The sequence below is a fragment of the Arachis duranensis genome, chromosome 2 (assembly GCF_000817695.3).
Source record: "Arachis duranensis cultivar V14167 chromosome 2, aradu.V14167.gnm2.J7QH, whole genome shotgun sequence".
Taxonomy (NCBI): Eukaryota; Viridiplantae; Streptophyta; class Magnoliopsida; order Fabales; family Fabaceae; genus Arachis; species Arachis duranensis.
The window spans coordinates 93,539,202-93,560,936 of record NC_029773.3 but is presented as its reverse complement, the minus strand read 5'-3'; the positions used below and the strand labels follow the sequence as shown (position 1 = coordinate 93,560,936).

At 30.7% G+C, this 21,735-nt stretch overlaps 1 protein-coding gene and 1 long non-coding RNA gene across 2 annotated transcripts; both read right to left on the bottom strand.

The window, feature by feature from the left end:
• Positions 1–2,437: 2,437 nt before the first annotated feature.
• LOC127745021 (DNA-directed RNA polymerase subunit beta-like) lies at positions 2,438–3,136 on the bottom strand. Its single transcript, XM_052257995.1, has one exon. It carries the CDS (start codon positions 3,134–3,136, stop codon positions 2,438–2,440), a length of 699 nt encoding a protein of 232 aa, XP_052113955.1.
• A 4,768-nt stretch (positions 3,137–7,904) lies between these two features.
• LOC110275010 (uncharacterized) lies at positions 7,905–9,865 on the bottom strand. Its single transcript, XR_008005644.1, has 2 exons — positions 9,656–9,865; positions 7,905–8,267 (listed from the first exon to the last, which is right to left on the bottom strand). It is a non-coding gene; the product is annotated as an uncharacterized LOC110275010 (long non-coding RNA).
• Positions 9,866–21,735: the final 11,870 nt, after the last annotated feature.

Sequence of the window (21,735 nt, the reverse complement as noted above, 5' to 3'; positions counted from 1 at the left end):
TAAAAATACACTCAAATTTTATTATTAAAAAATATTTTTAAATAATTTAAAAATGCAATAAAAATATGCAACATTAAATATGTCTTCTCAAAAAAATACTTTAGAGATTGAATTGTGAGCAATTTTTTACAAGCATGATCAGGAATATGAAATATTTTTATTTTTAAAATTTGGTGATTTTTCGTTAAGTATATTTTTTGTGATTTTTTTTGTAAAAAATAATACTTTTAAAAAATAAAATAAAAATATGGAAATCAAATTTTTATCTCAATTTTTGTGTATTTTGTAAATAGTTTATTTAAATATTCCTATAAAATTTTGAATCAAATGGATAACGGGTTGTCAAATACAAAAGTCATTTGCCATTTACAAAAGAAATAAGATTTTTTTTTAACATTTTTTTTCATATTTTTAAATTATTTAAAAATATTTTTGTCAATAATAAATTTTTAGTGTTTTTTATTAATAAAATTATTCGAGTACATTTATTATAGTTTACGGTAATCAAATTTTGATAAATTTATTATTTTATTTATTATTATCTTTTACCCACATTCTACCTTAAATTTAAATGGATACAATATAAATTACAAATAAAATTTTTAATTTTTTATTTAACAAAGGTCTCTCATTTTTTATACCATAAAGATAATTTATTTTTAGTTATATGCTTTTGAGTAAAATTTTGATGATTAGTAATTGATTGTAATTGTTTGTTTGATTAATTAAAAATGATATTTTTTTTGTACAATGTTAAGAAAAATTTACTTCTACTTAATATATTAAAATTAGATTTTCTTTTAACTAATAAAAGTAAAGTGTCAATTTTACATGAATCTATTTTTCTTCTAAAATAAATGTATTTGTTCGGATAAAATGTTTAGCTAATTCTATACGTCGAACCAAAAAATTTTTTCTTCTTCCAACTTTTCGAGCCTCCCATTCATTTTCATTGCCCGTGGATCCCCCTTCTCCTAATTCTTTCCACTCTACTAATGAAGAATTTATAAGAATTGTCAAATCCAGATCGCCTAGTTGTTCTCGAATAGCACCCGCTCCACTAGAAATTTCTCTATTTCGAAATGTATCGAAACCCTGTATAGTAAAAAAAAGTGGTATGCTATATTTCCAGGATTGGATTTCATATTCGAATAAACCTCGTAATCGTAAGAAAGTAGGCTTTTTAACGACGGGTCTAGCAAACGAAAAATTTGGATAGGATCCAACCAATGGATCAATGGGATCTCCCCCTTTCAAAATCGGACGTGAAAGTTTCCTTTCATCCGGCTTAAATAATTAAGTCCAAAATAAAGAATAATGAATTTCTGCGTTCAAATTCTATAAAATGGAGAATCAAATAATCTAAAAATTTTTACTCTTTACTCAAGTTATCACTAAAGAAAAACCCAACAACTTTTCATTGTTGATGAACTCCTTTTCTCAATTATCGCAGAAAAGAGGTATAAAATTTTTGAGTAGTCTACTCCCCTCGAATGGAGAATCTCCTTCATTTTTAATTGAAATTTAAAGAGTATCCCTAAATTCATAAGAGATTTGCTTGTCTATCTTATGTATAATTTCATGTGATCTTTTAGGCCCAGACTTAACCTCGATGGTTATGCCACGATGTCCTTATTATATAAGCCTATATGCGATAGATAAACTTCGAAAACCATGATACTTTTGCTGATTTGAACACAAATTCCGTTCTTTAGAAAAGAAATGGAATAATGGAATTATAGTAAATTCCCACAAAAGGTCCTTTTTTACGAGGTAAAGCTTATATTTCTTTGTTACTAAACCATAGATCTATTCCCCTTTTCAATTAAATGGGAAATATTCCCTATACCCAAAATTCTGAGTTTCATGTTACTCACTTCCAGAGACACGTCAGATCTGGGACATCCCAAATCAATTGATTGGAATGAAATTTATTGTTCAAAATCTGTACAATAAAAATTTTGATCAAATCACACATCGCAGTAAACTAGACCTTCTAATTCTTTAAGAGGTTTATCCAAAAGATTCGCGATATAACTAGGAAGACGTTTCAAATACCACACATGGGTTACTGGGCATGCGAGTTTTATATAGCCCATTTGATATCTACGTATCCGAGAATCAACAAATTCTACCCCACATTGTTCGCAAAATTTTTGGTTGTCTTTTTTTTTCTCTCCGATCACTCGATAATTTCCACAAGCACAAATTCCACTTTTTACAGGTCCAAAAATTCTTTCGCAAAATAATCCATCTTTTTCAGGCTTATTAGTTTTGTAATGAAAAGTATAGGGCTTTGTTACCTCCCCAACTATCTCTCCATTAGGTAAGATTTTTTTTGCCCAAGCAATTATTTGTTGAGGAGAGACCGATCCAATTCGGAGTTGTTTATGTTTATATTGATCAATCATAGAGTAAAAATGATGATTCCATCCAATTAAGCTTCCTTCCTATGAATCCTGAAGTTCTTCTCAGATACAAGGAAATGATTCAATTCCATAGCTAAAGATCGTAGTTCTCGAACGAGTAATCGAAAGGATTCTGGAGCGTTCGCGGGTTTTGGTATTGTTCGTCCAATGATCGTAGTCGCGAGTACTATTTGCCGAGCTTTAATATGATCAGATTTATAAGTAAGCATCTCTTGCAAAATATGAGCAACACCAAATCCCTCGAGAGCCCAAACCTCCATCTCACCTACGCGCTGTCCTCCTTGTTTAGCCCTTCCTCTAAGGGGTTGTTGCGTAACAAGTGCATAATGCCCACAAGAACGTCCGTGTATTTTATCATCAACTTGATGAATTAATTTCAAGATATAAGGCTTTCCTATTATAACAGGCTGTTCAAAAGGATTCCCTGTTCTTCCATCAAATATTCTGCTTTTGCCCGGATACTCGGGTTCAAATATCCACGGATTCGACGTTTGTTTACTGGCTTCATATAATTCAGAAAATACTAGTTTTCTCGAAGCCTCTTGCTCATATCTCTCATCAAAGGGTGCTATTCGATAATGTCTATCTAGCATATCCCCCGCTAATCCGAGTGAGCATTCAAATATCTGTCCTACATTCATTCTTGACGGAACTCCTAATGGGTTGAAGACCATATCAACGGGTCTTCCATTTTGCAAATAAGGCATATCCTGTCTAGGCAAAATTTTGGAAACGATACCCTTATTTCCATGTCTCCCGGCCACTTTATCACCTACTTTGATTTTACGTTTCTGCAATATATATATTCTAATAGTTTCTGGATTATAATTGGAACCTCTTTTTTTTTTAATCCATCTTACATCAACAACTCGACTTCTACCGCCTATAGGTAGTTTTAGACAAGTTTCCTTTGAGGAGGATACCTGAATTTCAAGTATAGCTCGTAATAATCTATCTTCCGGGGCATTGATACTTTTAATTTTTTTTTTCAATTAGATGTTATTGGACTTTCGACTGAAAAAGAAGAACTTATATCATGATTAAAAATAGGAAGAAGTGACCATTATATTACATTGTGGTTGATCTTCATGATTTGGAGTATGTAAAATTTTAATATTTCACAATAAAATTTTGTTTTGTAACAATTATCTATACATGCAAAATATTTTATCTTTTTCATTATATATTACTACTTATTTTTCTTAATTCTTGCTTTTGTTTAGAAATAAGAAAAAATAAGGTGCATAATGTGAAATCAATTTACATCTCAATTATTCAATTATCTACGTGATCACCAAACAACCGAATATATACTTATTCTCCAATTTACAAAATTTAACCAAGGCATTGGTAAGCATATCGGTTACCTTTTATTTAACATATTTTTTCATGTTATATTTGTAATCATATTATATCTATTTTTACGAATATATCTTTTTAGAAAATACTCTTAGTATTAGCATATGGTATATTAAATAAATATTAGTGGTTTTAAATTATGCAAATGTTTAAAATTGTATTATGACTTTTTTAAAGGTATATCATTTTATTAATATATTGTTAGTTTTATCATTTAATATAAAATAAATTGGTAAAAAAATTTTAATTTATAAGTAATTTATTATATTATTCATTTATTTGTCCTTAATTTAATACTTTTAATTCATTTTTTTTAATTAGATGTTATTGGACTCTTTATTGGAAAAGAAGAGCTTATATCATGATCAAAAATAGAAAGCAGTGACCATTACATTGTGGTTGATCTTCATAATTTGGAGTATGTGGAATTTTAATATTTCACAATAAGATTTTATTTTGTAATACTTATCTATACATATGTAAAATATTTTATCTTTTTTATTATATATTACTACTTATTTCACTTAATTCTTGCTTTATTTAGAGATGAAAAAAATAAGATGCATACGGTGAGATCAATTTACAACTCAATTATTCAATTATCTATGTGATCACCAAACAACCAAATACATACTTATTTTTCAATTTGTAAAATTTAATAAAGGTATTGGTAAGCATATTGGTTTAACTTTTTATTTAACATATTTGTTTATGTTATATTTCTAATAATATTATATCTATTTTTACGAATATATCTTTTTAAAAAATACTCTTAGTATTAGCATATGGTGTATTAAATAAATGTTAGTGGTTTTAAATTACTTATTATTTATTAAAGAATTTTGTGCATTATAATTCTCTAATAATTTGTTGTTCATTTTAAGCTGATTTTGATATATTCTTACTTCACGGTAAAATAACATATAAAAATTTGTTGGTGGAAAGTATTACTAGGTTATTTATGGCCACATTGAGTATATATGTCTGATTTATTGAAAAAAATAGATTACTAAAACTGATTAATAACTATTTTAAAATTAATATACTTAACATTAGATTAAAAAAAAATAAATAATACATAATATGTTACTTTTTTATTTATTAAATTATTATAATTCAAATTAATTTTAATAAAATAACTTAAACATTACGATTGTAAATAACATATAACTTGGTTTGGATTTTATGGTTAAAATTTTGTGAGGATATTGTTATTATTGTCCAATATCTCAAATTTTAATCGGAAATTGTAATGGTAATTTATAGACATTCTATTGTTTACTTATATTTATACAACAAGTACAATCTATAGTTCATTTTACCATGAAAAGTTGAATGCAATAAATCTACTGAAAGTATATAGGTTTTCTAAGGTTTATTCATATATAATGATGAAATTAGGTTATGTAATTAAGGTTACAAATATTCCATTATATGCTGTATTATTGCATTAGTCATTAGGTATATATGGATTGATTATTCAAGCACAAAAAAGGTAATGAAAATTTTCTCATAAAATTAAGTAATTAATTGCAAAGTGTCATCATCATATATCCCCTCTCTTGTTATTAAACAAATGTTGATACTGCTTACGCTTCTGATTGATGTTCTTCTTGTACACAAATCCCCCCAATCCAACCAAACAAACAGCTCCAATCAAAATCCCACACGTTACCACATTTTTGTTCTCAACATGGTACCCTTCATGATGGAAACTCTCATTGGTTATTTCCCCTGCATCATCTTCAGCTGTGTAATTGAATGGCAACACTTGAGGCCGTGGTGAAACAACAGCAGCATCATCATCATTATCATCAGAGTAAGGTGTACTGTCTTCAATATCCCCAGATGGCTTGAATCCTGTAGGACTAGGAGTAGGAGCTGAAGCAGAAGAATCATATAAGTTTTGATCAATATCCTCATCATCATTATTAGGAGCCTCTATGTCAACACTAAGTTCAATTGAAGGCAAAGGAGAAACAGAAGGCTTTTGAATATCATAATAATATGGAGACATGTTTTCTTGATCAAATTCATCGTGTAGTGCTTGTGGTGAGGGAAGTGTTGTTGCTATAAACACAAACACAATTACTAGTTTCTTATTAGCCATGCTCACTAATATTACTAATCTTTGTGTGATGAATTGAAAGACTTCAGAATTCAGATGTAGGTTCAGAATAATTTGTAGTCCTATATAAAGCTCCTTATTGTCAAGGTGATCATGCATGTAACTCTCAAGTTGAAATGGAAATTTGCATGCAGAAATTCATGGGAAATCTTGAATTATATTCTCTTTCAAGATTCAATATTAATGTAACCATCGAATAGTGGTATATTCAATTCAATTTCAAGTCTCTCGTTTTCATCCATTAATATATAATAATATAGTGTTATTCAATATTTAATGGCTAGAAATCGAAGGGGCTGCGTAGATTAGTGACATCACTATTCCCTATTAGAAGAAGTTGGAGAGAAAATATTATTGACCGACCCGGTTAATAATAAGAGACATTTTAGTATTTATCTTTTTTTTCCTTTTCTTTTTTGGTATCGAGACATTTTAGTATTTTAGTAAACTCACAAATTAGTTAGTTAGTTAGTTTTTGTTACTACTGTAAAGTTACTCTGAAGGGTTATTTATAAAAATATCGTATACACGACGAAGAGGATGAGATAAATCATAAAAGGTTGGGGACCGGGTTTGGGGTGGGTGGGGCTTATAGGGTTTGGGTTCTGCTTGTAGGGCTTACCCATGTTAAAAAAAGTCATAAATTCATAAAAATGAGAGAATATGATGATGGCATCGGCCTATAGAGTCTCATAGCCTACAGGCTAAAGATACGAAAAAGCATTTTGCAGGTTTATTTTCTAAAGGATGAGGCCTTGTGTATTTTCTTGGTGAATGGATGAGGCTTGTTTTATTCTTTTGCTTTCAGCCCAATGAGGATTGTTGTGGCAGCTTAGGAGTTCTGTTGGGGCCTGGGTTTTGTTGGTCCAGGTCTTAGTCCAAAAAAAAAGCAGAAAAAAAAACAAGGTTTTAAGAGCATAATATCCTTGATTAATTAGTCTAATTTTGCTAGGGATGACATTCCTATTTATCAGAATATAAACAACTATGAAACTGAAAAAAAAAAAAGCATCTCCAACCAGCCCAATAGTACAGTAAACAATAAAAAAATACAATCATAAGTTTTACTCATTTATTTTTATTTTTTTTGTTTTATTATTATTTACGGGTACTCACTCCACTCTTAATTGAGACTGATATTTATTCACCTTGTTTTCGGGTGGGTTCTCTTACACACTGTTTAGAATAGAAGATTTTGGAAGAAAGAAAAATGAAAAAGAAGAAAATGGATGAAAAAACCCATTTTTTATTGTTTAAATAAAAAAAAATGAGTGGAAAACAAAAAAATAGGCATGAGGTCGATGTAAATTTTTTCTTTTCATTTGCTGCGAAAAAAATTGAGAAGAAAAGTCCAAACAATATTAAAATTTCAGATTTATCCTTTTAATAACAAATGTTAAAATTTCAGTCCTTTTTATTATTCTTTTACACAATTATTTATTTATATTTATTTAAAAAATAAAGATATATTTTTTAGTTTATGACATTTAAAATTTTAAAAAATAATTTAGATTTTTTTTATTAAAAAATAATTTAAATATATTAATAAATTATAATTTATATATAATATATATAAGGATAATAATATAATTATATTCTATTATAATTTTTTTTTAATTTTTTATTCAAAAATATTTTTTATTTTTTTATTTATTTTCTTTTCATTCAAACAACATGTAAAAAAATTTATTATTTTTATTTTTTTCTCCTATTTTCTTTCGGGATGGTTCGAATTTTTTTTATTAATTACGGAAATGAAAAATATAGAGTTTATCCAAAAAATAAAAAATAAAAAAACTATTGTGTGTAATTAATATTATTCAATTTCAAGAGAAAGTTTCCTTCAAGTTTTAGGAAATTTATTTCCAATTATTTTCCATATATGATTAATTGATTATTGTTGTTTCCGATCCTCGGAACATTATCGGCCATAAAAAAAATTGAGTTGGGACATGGAGATTGGAATAATGAGATCTAGCCACACAATATAGAGAAGAATACAGTAATAATTATTCATTAGATTACAAAAGGAAATCAAAACAAAATCTTTATTTGAACACCACAACTTGACAAACTCAAAAACTCTAATGTCGATTGTTGTGGAAGTGGAACTCCATCCATTCTTCTTTGTGCAAGTTTACATAGAGTGGACCAATTCTTCATCAATATCATCATCCAATTCTTCAGCATCTTCTTCTGCAATAGTTTCCAATCGAGGAAAAAGTGAAACTTTCCTCAGAGGAATCACTGGAGAGGGCGCAAACTCCACAACACACGACGCCAAGAACAAGTACTTGATTTCATTTGCCATGCCACTTTATGATATGTACTACCTTGGACAGAAGTGCGTGCTACAATAGAGACCCAATGAAGGTGTTTGATGAAATTTGATGTTGTATGTTCTCTTTAATTTGCTGTTATGTTAGTAGGCTTGTCTTTTCCCTTTATATATAAGGGTGTTGTTATCATAATGAATAATAATAATAATAATAATAATTTATTAGTAGTAAATTAGGCACTATCAGTCAAGTATTCTAAGTGGGAAACGCACGTGAAAAGTATTTGTATTCTTGTGATTGTAGTGTAGACATACTTAGCTTCTTGGAAATAATGGCCAATTGAGACATTACATCAATAACACCCACCAAGAAGATGCAGGATCACAAATTTTAATGTCTAGATGCACTTAACATTTCCATTGCTAATATGCCAAAACGTGTTTCTTGTGATAAGGTAGAGGTACCTCATGATAATGCACCTATATGATTTATAATAGAATAATCTTTATTTTGTTTTATGTTCAACACTACTCATCCTAAAGTTTCGGGTAAGAATCACATTTTAACATCCAGCTTTTGTTCTTTTGCTTTTAGAGTTAAACAATACTTAAGAGAGTGCAAGTTATTCTACTTTTAAATGTATAATAATTAATACTATGAGTACTTTTTTTGTAACTATATATTATGCCTCCATACTTTTTCTTTATAATTAGATCGGACGTGCATGATGCATGTGTGAATTAGTTTAATCTTGAATGTGTTGATGTCTAAATAAGAAGAGTCCACATGAAATGTATGGTGAGAATTAAAAGAGACTAAAAATACACGATTTACATACATAATATATGATGGTTGCTTAAGATGATAGTGCATTGCAGTGTGTACCTAAGTGTTGTGTCATTGATCGAACCTAAGTGTTGTGTCGCTTTTACAGTGCCTATCTAGAAAGTAGAAAGGATAGTCTCGTCTTTCCACATGTTGAATAAAGTATATTAAAGCCTAAAGCTAGTACGGACGCGAGAAATTAGAGTAAAAGAATCAACAAAAATCAGTAGAGATTCGAAGACAGATTTGGTACCATCTCGAGTGTGAACCCCATTAAACAATTGAAGAATATATCCAGAGACGACAACACACAAAATTGCCACCGACAGTTACTATGTTCACGCGATTCCAGTCTACATCAAAATTGTTTCATTTGTGTCTCTGTTTTTTTTTTTAACTGCATACTACCGGATCTTAATTAATATTATCGATAAATAAATAGAGATGAAGATTGAATTTTGTTAAAACCACAGGAAAAACTGCAGTTTCATTTCATAAATAATCAGCAACAGCAACTATGTTGTGCCGAATGATGGATTACAAAGAAAGAGAAAAACTAGATAATATTTACAGAATTAATGGAAGAAGAGATGAGAGAGTTATTATTGGATTGCTACTTGAATTCATTTATATACCTTGTTTTGATGACGGTCATAACCCTCAGCAGCTTCTTCTTCAGCAATTGTCTCCAATCTGGGCGAATTGGATGGCTTGGTTGGGAAGATCACCGGTGCCGGAGCAACCTCCATCCAACAACTTAGGTTTCTGATTCCCTTTGCCATTACTTTCTCTCCTCCTCCTATGCTTAGCTTAGAAAGAAGAGAGACTTTTTCTTATATATATGTTTCTTTTTCAACTACTTCCTTACTAATTCATTAAGGAAACAAACTCGGTTATGCGATCCCTATTCTTATTGTTATTGTTATGTTCCAAGCAACTTCTGCTGTCTCAATATATATATACCTATATATGAAATGGACACGTGTCACGCGGTAAGCATATTGGAGACATATTCTTAGGAAGGTTCCCAATACGGTGAGGTAATTAAGGTGTGCGAATTCACATTAATTGTTGGTGGCCCATGAAAATCGTAGGCCAATTCAATTATTGTTTGTTGGAAAGGTCAACCATACACACATACGTACAATTCCTTCATTTTCTCTCCTCCACCCATCATCTTCAAAATGGAAATTAAATGCGACACATTCTAGATGTTTCCTAGAAATATGATGACCAGATTCCATCTGTTGCATTGCATCACATGTGTTTATGAGACTACCAAATACATTAATTAACATTCATTCATTCTCATTCATTTTGGGCATACATTATATTCTCCAACTTCACCATACTTGATTGTTAAGTAATTTAGTTATATTACACCCTAATTTATCTTAGGTTTGCTCACTTGTATGTATGATGAACCTTCTGTTAAGGTCTCACACTAAGAGAATTTGAAAATCTTCAAGATGAAATACTAAGGTTCAATTAAGTAAAGTTTTGGTTGCTCAAAAGTTTGCGTAACTATATTTCATAAATTAAAATAAAAATAACTTTCAATAAATACAAATTATAAATTTTGTATTTAACAAAATTGTCTTTAACAATTACAATGAATTCAATATAAAACTTGGTTTTAAATTTTTTACCTTTGAAATATGCGTGCATTCAAAAACGAACTTTAAATTGTTCAAAACTAAAAATATAAGTACATAATTTTTTATTTATTTATCAAACATGAAGTGAAATGTATGTGCAATCCAAAAGGCAAGCATCTCTATAAAAAAAATTACCGAATCACACCAACACTACATTAATTTTTATAAATTATTTTTAACAATAAAAATTTTACCAAATTGTACCTGGCTAATATAATAAGTTAATGGGTTATATTAGGTAACCAATGACTTTTTTTAACAACATGAACAATGGACCATAAAATTTGTCCAATTCAGGTAAAACACATTACATTACAAATTACACATCTAAATCTTAATATTAGAATAACCATCCGTACACCTAATGAATTAAACATCCAAAATTTCCCAACTCGGCAGGTCAAGGACTAATCCGTCGCGGTACTGAGCTCCATTTAAGGGTTTACCGCTGGCTAATAGATTGCTGCATGCACAAGGCAGGATTCGAACCCCCAACACTTGCTTAAGCGGATTAGTAAGCTAGCTACTAAACCAACCTAACTTGATTCATTATTCACATTATTTAATATTTTCATTGTCTAATTATACTTTTACTAAGTGAATATATACCTAGCAAAACTAATACCACGTTATCACTTTCCTTGTCCAAGTGACGGTTTTTTTTTTTTGTCCAAGTGATGGGTTTAAACCGTAACAGTCTCAATTTAGAAACCTTAATATTTTTTCACGGATAAGCCCATTTTATATGGACTAAAATTGTATCTTGCAGTGGGCCTATAAACTAGCCTAAAATACTACAGCCTATAAATAACAAACGTACGTTCATGTCCAAAAAGCAAAAAGGAATGTTCAATACAAAAATTAAAAACTTAGTGAATTTTGGTGACTTGAAAAAGACAGTTCTGAGGCTTAGCTCAAATAGTTACCCATGTGTCTCTTAATATGCTGTATTCGGGTTGAAACTTTAGTAAATGCACCAAGTATTGAAAAAAATTCTTTAGTGTTATGTGAGTGAGTGTATAATGTATGTATATTGTGATATTTAAAATTGGGTTAATCCAATCCATCTTACAAAAACAATAGTTCTCATTTAATTTGTGTTTGGATAAATTTATTTTGCTGTCAAAACTTAAAACAGGTTAAGACAAAAAATAAAGAAGTCAAAATAGGTTATAATCATTAGTTATTATTTTTTTTTTTTTGAAAGCAAAGCTCAACACAATAGGGTGGAACAAACAGGATCATCCAACAAAACAAAATAAGAGCTAAATACTAAAACAACTGAAAACAACCACCCGAAATCGATCCTCACGTCATCTCCAGCATTGCCATCAACAACAAAAAGGATCCACACAGCTCCACTCATTAGCGCTAAGGAGGTCATGTTGATAATTTCGTCAACGCCTTTGCTGATATGCTGGAATATCCTCCTATTTCTTTCCAGTCAGATGTTCCAAATGATCGCGCAGAAGCACCTCAACCTCTGCCGCTGATTCTCCTTACTCCTCGGTTCCTCTGTCCAGCTCAAAAAGTGCTCTTTTAGCGAACCCGAAAAAGACCAGAGCCGGCCAAAAGCTGATATCCAAGCATTCCACATCTGCCACGCAAAAGTACAACCTAAAAACAAGTGATGTATATGTTCCACGTCATTATTACATAATACACAAACAATATCTTCCTGAGTAGTGATGCCAAACTGGCTTAGCCTTTCCTTCGTATTCACTCGGTCTAGCAGTACAAACCAAGCAAATAGCTCCACTCTTGGTGGAACCAAACCTCTCCAAATACTCCTAGTAAAGCTGAAACTGGTTATCTCCTCTGGTAACACTTCCTCCTGCCATACATGCACAAACGAGTTAGTTAAAAAATACCTTGCCTATCATATTTCCACACCACTTTATCCTCTCTGTTTTGTTCTAGCTTCATTGGTCTCAGAACCTCATGCATCTGGTTCAGAAGTTCCAATTCCCATTGGAAGAGCTCACGCCTCTATTGGAAATTCCAGATCCACTCTAACCCATCCCAAAACCCACAAACCCCAATGACAGATCCCTTCTGGTTTGAAACAGAAAAGAGCCTCGGGAACCGATCCTTTAGAGCTCCACCAAGAAGCCACACATCCTCCCAAAATCGAGTCCTTTGTCCATCACCCACCTCCATTGACAAGCCTGTAACCATCTTATCTCTAAGATGTTGATTCGTAAAATTGACTTGGCAAATATCCTTCCATTGACCTCCTCTAGTAGGTAGTACTTGAGTTGAGAGCAGTTCATTCGAGTTCAGATTATGGCATGAACACACTACCTTTTTCCACAGCGGGTACTCTTCCTTAGCAAAACGCCACCACCGCTTAAATAATAGCGCAGTGTTCTGAATCACAGCGTCCTCCACACCCAAATCACCTAACTTCTTAGGAGCTTGTACCACTTCCCATCTTACCAGAGTCATACCATTCCGACCATCTTCCTTACACCACAGGAACTTTCTTTGTAGCGATATCAACTTTTCAGCAACTGCCTTCGACATCTTGAACAAACTCAAATAATACACCATAATCATTAGTTATTAATTGATACTTATTAATTATCCCATAGAATTCTCCCTTAAGAGGTTTTAAATAGGTAGTTTCTATTTGAGCTAAATTTTTTTAATTTCCTGGATACTATTCTTACACGTATTTTCCTACATTAAGTTTACACCGTATTTTCATTGATCTGACATGGTTTGCAATTGAGTCACTACTTTTCTATGTGAACTGCATCCTTGTTTAATTTTGAACATGAACTAGAAAGTTATGTGTAAATTGTAATTATTTTAAACGGAAAACTCTCGTTATATTGACACTACTAACCGTAGTGGTCAGTAAACCATGTTGCACCTGAAAAACAAAAAGAGAGGTTGACAGAAGTTTGGTCTAGCTTGTTTTGCTTAAGGGTTATCTAGCCTGGTTCTGTTCCAAAAATCTCTTAAGCCATTCATGCACATCATACAATGAATTTCTCCGTCAAACTTAGCTTCAAAGCTAATAATTAAATGCATTTGTTATTCTAAAACTTAATTAAACTTATTAGTATATTGTAGGTATATTATTGAGTGTCTAGTTAGTACCACTATATATTAACTTCTTCTTTTTAAGGTCACTAATAATGGACCTATTAAATTAAAAGTGTTGATTTCTTTGTGAGCAATGCTAGGAACCAAAAGGGTATTAGCAAAAAATCAGCCAAATATCTTTGGGTGAATTTAAAATTTTTATGGGTTAATATATATGGATGTTTCCTTTGCTAAGTATTAGAATATTTCTTTTCATACTAAATGGATGTTCTTTTATATATTTTTCGAATTTTTTTGTATTAGAAATGTGAATGTCTCTATTTTTTTAAAAATTTCATAAATTTTTTAAATTTTATAGATATTTAAATATTTTTGCTAAAATATAACTAGATGTTTCTTTTATTAAGTATTAGGATGTTTTTTTCCATATTAAATGAATATTTTTTTTATAAGATTATGCTCTTGGCAGTCTTGGGTGATTGAGACGTTGAACTGTGGGCTTCAAAGGGGAGCAATAAGGGGGTGAAACAATAAACCAAGGCATAAAGCAAACTTGGGCCAACAATAATTGTAACCGTTCTGGGCCAAGACCTTTTTGGGAGACAGCAACAAGGAGCGATGGGGCTGCCAGCAAAGGTGAACCGGATCAGGAGAACTCGGGTCGCTGCAAGCGGAGCACCCTAAGGGTCTGCAGCCCGGTTCTTCGGGCAACGCCAACATCAAGGATCTATGGAGCTCGCGGTGATACTTCTCCCCTGGTCACACGAGAACGACGAGCTGGAGACATGCGATCAACCTGTGCGAACCATGGACTTGGGGACCGAATTGCAATAGGGATGGTTGACGGGTTCGAGGGTGAGAATGCTGTGGATGGCAGAGGCGGCTTCGCTAGAGAGTTCGAGGATGAGGAGTTGCGACGAAACGGAGGGTTTGGAGGACGGAAGGGTTAGAGGATTGGAGATTATTGATATCTTTGGCCTTCAACCAATTGCTGGCCTTGGAGATGCTGTGATTTAAAGCAGACGATCATCATAGTTGACGGCAAAGAGGTTTTGATCGTCAATGACATTTAGAATGTTGATTGGACTAGCCGGCGTAAGAGAAAACGCTCTTATTGCATTGAGAGAGAGATCTGTGCATATGATTGTTAGAGGTGGATAGGTTAATGTGAAGGAGAAAATGAAGGTTTTTATAAGTTTAATTAGGTTTACTTATTTTAAAATTGTGAAAATAGTTCACATATCCCCACCCCCTCTTTTCCTTAATTCTCTCTCAAAATATTCAACTTAACTTGTATATAAAAGAATAATTACGAAGTTGACATTTTTGTCGGTGAGTATTTTTCTAAGAGAAATTGTTAAATAAGATTATTATTATTTTATTATATAGAAATGACAATAGACAAAAGAGAAATAATGGCAACAACCATTTCTTGGAGTTTTTCTTGTTGCTATCTTAGATAAAACAAAATGATATATACGACTTACGTATTTTATACTCAAATGCAAAATAATAATGTTACAATATCTGAATGGATAATTAAATTTTACAAGATTCCAATTGTTTTAAAATATTTTTTCTCTTTTTTCGTACCACACTAATGCGCTCTCTCTCTCAATTTAAAATTTCAAGTACATTCATAATTCAACTAATTTAAGTACATATTTAAAAAAATTTAAATATATTAAATTGATCTTAATTACAAAAAATATATATAATATATAATTAAAATCAACAATTAAAAATCAGTATACTGATATACTTACAAACTTTTTGCATATTTATATATAGTTTGTGCAACAATACATTGAACTCAATGAAATTTATAGCACAAAACTCTCATGTTTCTTGAAACAATGGAGCTAATTAAGTATTGGTGGTGAGTAGGGGTGTACATGGCCCGGGTGAAGTCGGATTTGATATAACTCAGACCTGACTCGAAATATATACCGGGTCTATTTATTAGACCCGAATCTGGCTCTAAACCCGATGAAATCAATACACTTTCGGGTCATAATTATACCGGGTGAAAACTGGGCCGTTAACATTACATTACGTTGATACCTTCTTGTAAACTAGCATGTAAAAATATCCAAATTTTCAAGGCTCCAACCATTAGTTAACATGGTAAAATTCACTTAGAAAAATATAACAAGAACCAACCATTCTTCAAAATTAAAGTATAACCACAATCAATATTAAAGCATAACCACAATCAATACTAATATTGTCTAATAATACCAAATATTTAAATCAATACAAATAATACAATCTTATGTATTAGTCTAAAATCTTATGCATTCTAAACATAAAACATTAACTTATAGTCTTATAATGACTAATAACACGAAATATTAAGGTTTATAATACTTAAATTCCACGTAAGAATAGTCATGATCCATCACTAATAACACAAAATATTAATTGTGTATGATAACCGGGCCACCGGACCGATTTCGAGTGACCCGAACTATGACCCGGACCCAACCCGAAATAATGACAGGGTCTATTTTTGAGACCTGTACCCGACCCTAAACCCGATGAAATCACTCCAAATTAGTTCCTAAAGTGTTCGGGACCGGGCCGGGCCTTCGGACCGGACCGGATCTGTGCACCCCTAGTGGTGAGATTGAGTCTAGGTGCAATGCATTATTGTTTAATTTGGCAACTTCCGAGTGAGACGCATGGTCCTGCATCAGACAAATTGTTCCTCCTCTTTCCGAACTAAACAACAAAATCTAAGAAGGGGTTTGTGTGGTAGTAATCTTCTTTGGAGAGACAAAAATCTATGATATATGATCAATATCCTTTTATTCTTACCTAATTCGATATGTTGCTAGGAGATATATATGCATGTACGCATGCATGCCTTTTATCTAATTTATTCACTTCTATTCTACCTCTTTGCAAATAGTTTCTAGCTACTAATATTTTACAAAATTTATAACTATATCTTCATCGTCAATCATATCACGCTCTTCTCTCTTCTTCTTTTTAACCATTGAGAAGGAATGATTTGCTTTCCTCTACTTCCACTCATTGTTTATAACTAATAGATAGATAAATAAAAATAGAAATAATGTTCGTAAGTTATATTTTGGCGAGTGAATCTTAGCTTAAAACTTAAATATCAAGTGAAAACTCAGTTACAGTCAATTTCACGTGAAGTTAATAGCTTATAGTCATTAGATGAAAATTTAGTTAAATCAGTTAAATCATCTAAAAGCTCACAATTATCAACTTCACGTAAAGTCGACTGCACCTGAATTTCCACCTAAATATCATTATTTTGTATCATAATTATTAGAAACCATAATATTATATTTAATACTAGCTAGTTCGTAAAGTGACATTGGTTATCTAGAAGCTTATTCTTGCACCCGGCTGTAACAATTAATTACCTAAGCATATATATAGGCTCATACTTTTGAAACACATGTTTTCATGTTTGATTTCTCGATATAAATCGGTGAAGATGGAAATGATATGATCATACATTATTAGGCTCTTATTTATAATTTATTATTTTTTTTTCAAGTATTAATTAATGTAATGGGATAAAGTAGTTAGCGAAGAAACAACCGGTGGCGGTGAACGAAGTCCAACATATGATATATGCCTTATTATTGTGCCCTTCATCATTCTACTTCTTCTCCATTTTCAACTAATTAATCTATCAACCTCTTTGCCTTTATTTTAATTTTCCATCAAAATTGCTTGATAATTTCCTCCTAAAGAAACAAATAATAACAAAAAATATAAAAAACATTTAAATATATTTATTAAATAAAAAAAATTCATAACATAATTATAAACTAAAATTTTTAACATTTTACACACAAAAAAAATTAAAAAAATCTTATCAACAAATAAGAGTAAAAAGATCTAGTTATTATTTGTTAGCAACAACATAAAATAAAAAACAAAAAAAATATATAAAAAGAAAAATTCATAAATCTTGTACACAAGTGTTTTAAAATCCAAATCACCTTTCAAATGCTCTAAATCTCGTCTTCATCCCCACTATTCTTCTTAGATTTTTCTTTTTCTTCTATTTTGGATTTCATCTGCTACTGTGTAACAATTAAAAGTGGTAATTGTGGAGTTTTTTTTATCTATGAGCTATAAAGATAAAAGAATAGAGAGAAAAATGAAAATTTAGATTTTAGATGGAGAAAAAATAAATAAAAACAGTGAATATATATTGTGAGAAGAAGTGTGAAATTTTTATATATAGAAATTAAAGAAAAAAATGACATTAGATAAGAGAATAGATTTAGACACATTTAACGACAAGACACTATTAATATAATGCACTTTCTTCTTGCACTTCACGAGATATAATATAAATTTTTTACATGATGTCAAAAATAATTTTCTATACGATGGTAAAATATCGTCTTATCCCATGTATTTGAAATATACTAATATTAATTCCGTATCAAAATATTTCTCTTGAGATATTATTTTGATTACTATACTGATAGTATCTAGTAACGGGTCATTATTTTCTCTGAATACCTAACTTTTGGAGGTTTCACACTAATATCAAGGTAATGTCAATAGCATAATTGGTCAAGTTCATGTAAGCTGCAAAGTCTTTGGTGACGTGTCAAAGATGTGGAACGTTTTAATTTGATCATCATTGAAGTGTTATTGGTGGAACCCACAGCATGTCCTGGTTAACCCCTCAATAATAACTTGCATTATCCAAATGTGAAACGCAACATTATTGGATGTCCTTCAAATCTATAGTTCTAGTTTTCCTTTTCCTTTTTTTTTTCTCTCCGTAGAAAATAATGAATACCTATAAGCTTTTGTCCTTTATCGTGTGCTAGGGGTGTTTTATACATCGGATCCTATTATATCTACGGTATTTATTTGAATTTGATTCAAAAATTATATATATAAATTTGATCGATAAGATTCTTAGATTGGATCAGATTTAATTTGTATGTTAATAAAATTAAATTGTAGATTTTGTGTTGAAATCTATATATTTGTGAAAATAAATAAATAAATAAATAAATATTTAATAATTAAATTGTAGATTTAATTTGTATGTTAATATGAACATTGTATTTCAAAATATAATATATATTTAATAAGTCTTACATAATCATAAATCAAACACAACTAGTGTTTAACAACTATATTTACATATTAAAATAAATTCAAATAACGCAATCATAAAATTGAATTAGAAAAGAGTTTCACTTCTATTATTTAACTATACTAAAAGCCTAAAATAAACAGTCACTTTGATAACAAAAGTCTCAGTCAATTAAATCGTAAAACTCTATAATCAAGTCACGGAATAGTAGAAGGTGGCCTTGTCTCCATTGGTGAGTTTGCAACCTAGGATTAAAAATAAATAAAAATACGTTAGAATAAAAACAAAGACTATTATATAATTTAAGTCTAACATTAATAGGCATAAACCATACGAACAAATAAGGATAATGACCAACAATAACTAAATCATTGTTTTACTAAATCATTCACAATGAAAGATTCAGGAAAAAAAACAAAGTATAATATTTATCCCATTATTTGTAGTTGTAGGAAAGTCATGTGATACTTTTCCACCCATACAATGATTAATGAAATATGTCACCTGGACTTGTAATAAGAAAATTATTGCTTTATTCTTTTATAATTCTACTTCCATAGAGCGAACTTTAGCCATATCAAAGTCATGATTGCATGAAGAAGGTACCCCTCCTAAACTATTAGCAGATTTCTTTCTCGTCATGTAGCTCCACATGCTCCAGCTCTTGTGAACTCCTGATACGAACAAAAAAGCATCAGAATAAGATCACCATTCAAAACTAATGTAATCACAAGCTTATTTATTTTGTGCGACATTATATGAATGACTTCTAGGAGGTTGCGAATTTGAGGAAGGAAAAAAAATAGTCCCACAGCAGCTGTTCTACATACACGTAAGATACAAAAATTGAAGTTGGAATTGGAGTAAGAACACAATAAATTGGCAAACATTCAACTAAAATACCATGGTCTATATTCAGCACTTCAGTATTTATTAGATTTTGGCACATTTTGGGAGTGTAAACTAAATAATTGCTAACTATCATGTTCTTTCTTTTAATTTCAGATGATAAGAAATTGAACAAGTCTTTTCAGGACGAGCTTAAATTACAAAAGCTAAATTATCAAAGTTGGAAAGAGAAAAAGTAAGTTTGTAAACAATATAAAATTTTTTATGATCATGTTGTTAAAACACTACACCTTCTATGCTAGAAGCTTCCCGACGAAATCCACCATATATGGTTATAGTATTCAGAGAATTTGCGAGCTATAAGAGCTTTTGGAATAATCAATAGGCCTATATTATCAAACTAAAGTATAGTTATACTTTAATTTCTGTGTAGTCTGGTGTGTCAATTTTCAATTTTTCAAAGTCTCCAAATCATTATCTCAAACTGGGAAGGAATAATCTGATCATTTTGTTGAAAATTTTAATTGTATTATTGCCGCAAAAACAGAACTTGTAACTCTTACCTTTTTTTCACTTCACTCTGTCTCTCCTCTGCTACCCAATTTCTAACCTTATTCTTTCCCATTCTGTTGTTAGTGTCCCCTCACTTGTGTCTTAAACTCCACAATAAACACAAAAGGTATATGCTCATGTTACTTGCTTTGTTGCACTTACACAATTTTAATTCATTATTTTTTGGGTTATTCTTGCAACAAAATATTATATTTCCATATCTGACATCACTCTATCTTAATGTATGAGAAACTACATAATTAATCAACATTTTTCAATCAAAAGCTTATGTGATCATATTATATATAACACTTTCTAAAATTACACATTAAATTATCTATTAAAAACTGTGCGTAAAAAAAATAGAGAGGGAAGAAAATCCTAATAAAGAAAGAGACAGAATAACCTTAAATTGAAGAAATTTGCGCTTCCCGGAGAGAAATTCGTGCGTTCAGAGTGATGAACAATAAGGAGAAACAACTAGAGAATAAGATAATGGGTTATCAATGATTTTTAACTAGAAGAAGCATAAAATTGAATCAGAAAAGAAAAAAAACATAATTAGCTTACTAGGGACAGAAATAAATGCGTATAGTTTTGCTAAGCAATGATTCGTTGTAGATTTTTGTTTTCTTTTCATTGCACTTGGGGTTCTAGGCACGCTAGGTTTGGGAAGAATGAAAAATTGGGGTAATAGCAGATAGTAGTGGATAGTAAAACTAGCGAGAAGTGCGAACGAAAGAGAAATTAGGCGGTCTGAATAAGTAATGGCGCGAATTTCATAAACCGCCGTGGAGCGAACGTGATGGCCGCCGCTGAATTTGTGTTTCAGAGGCGATTACGTTTTATCACTGGTATGTGAAAGTAGGGATTGCAGCGACGACAGTTCTATTTGACCGCTTCCTCCAAATGGTCGCTGGAATTAGGTTTTATTGTAGTGTATGCAGAAAATGAAATTTAAATACTTAATATTTATTTAAACAGACTTATAAATTAATCACTAAACTAATCTAACTTAATTCAAGAAAATATATTTTTTGTTAGTTTAATGTACTATTTTGTTTTTTCAAGAATATGATAACTAAGATAAGAGAAATAATAGTAATGAAAAAAAGGAAAAAAGTGATAATGTTTTTCATACATTTCATGTTAGGACATACATAACGATTTCCCTTGTATTAAATATAGGAATAGGGTGTTAGCTAGCTTTATCCATATCAAGTATGAGATGTAACTACGTAACTATGTAAGGTAGTTGTATTTTACGTTGTAAGTCACTTGATAAATGTTGTAGAAATTTTGATTGGTGAATCTTTATCTTTATAGTAATACAAATGGGGAGCTCATTTGCTGACGTGGCGCTCATATGTTGAGTTTGGGAGTTTATTTGCTTACGTGTTGTTACTATAAATTTTTAGATTTATATTTATAAATTATAAATTATTATTTACTCAGGTTGTTATTTTCAAATTTTAAGTTTGGGTTGTTT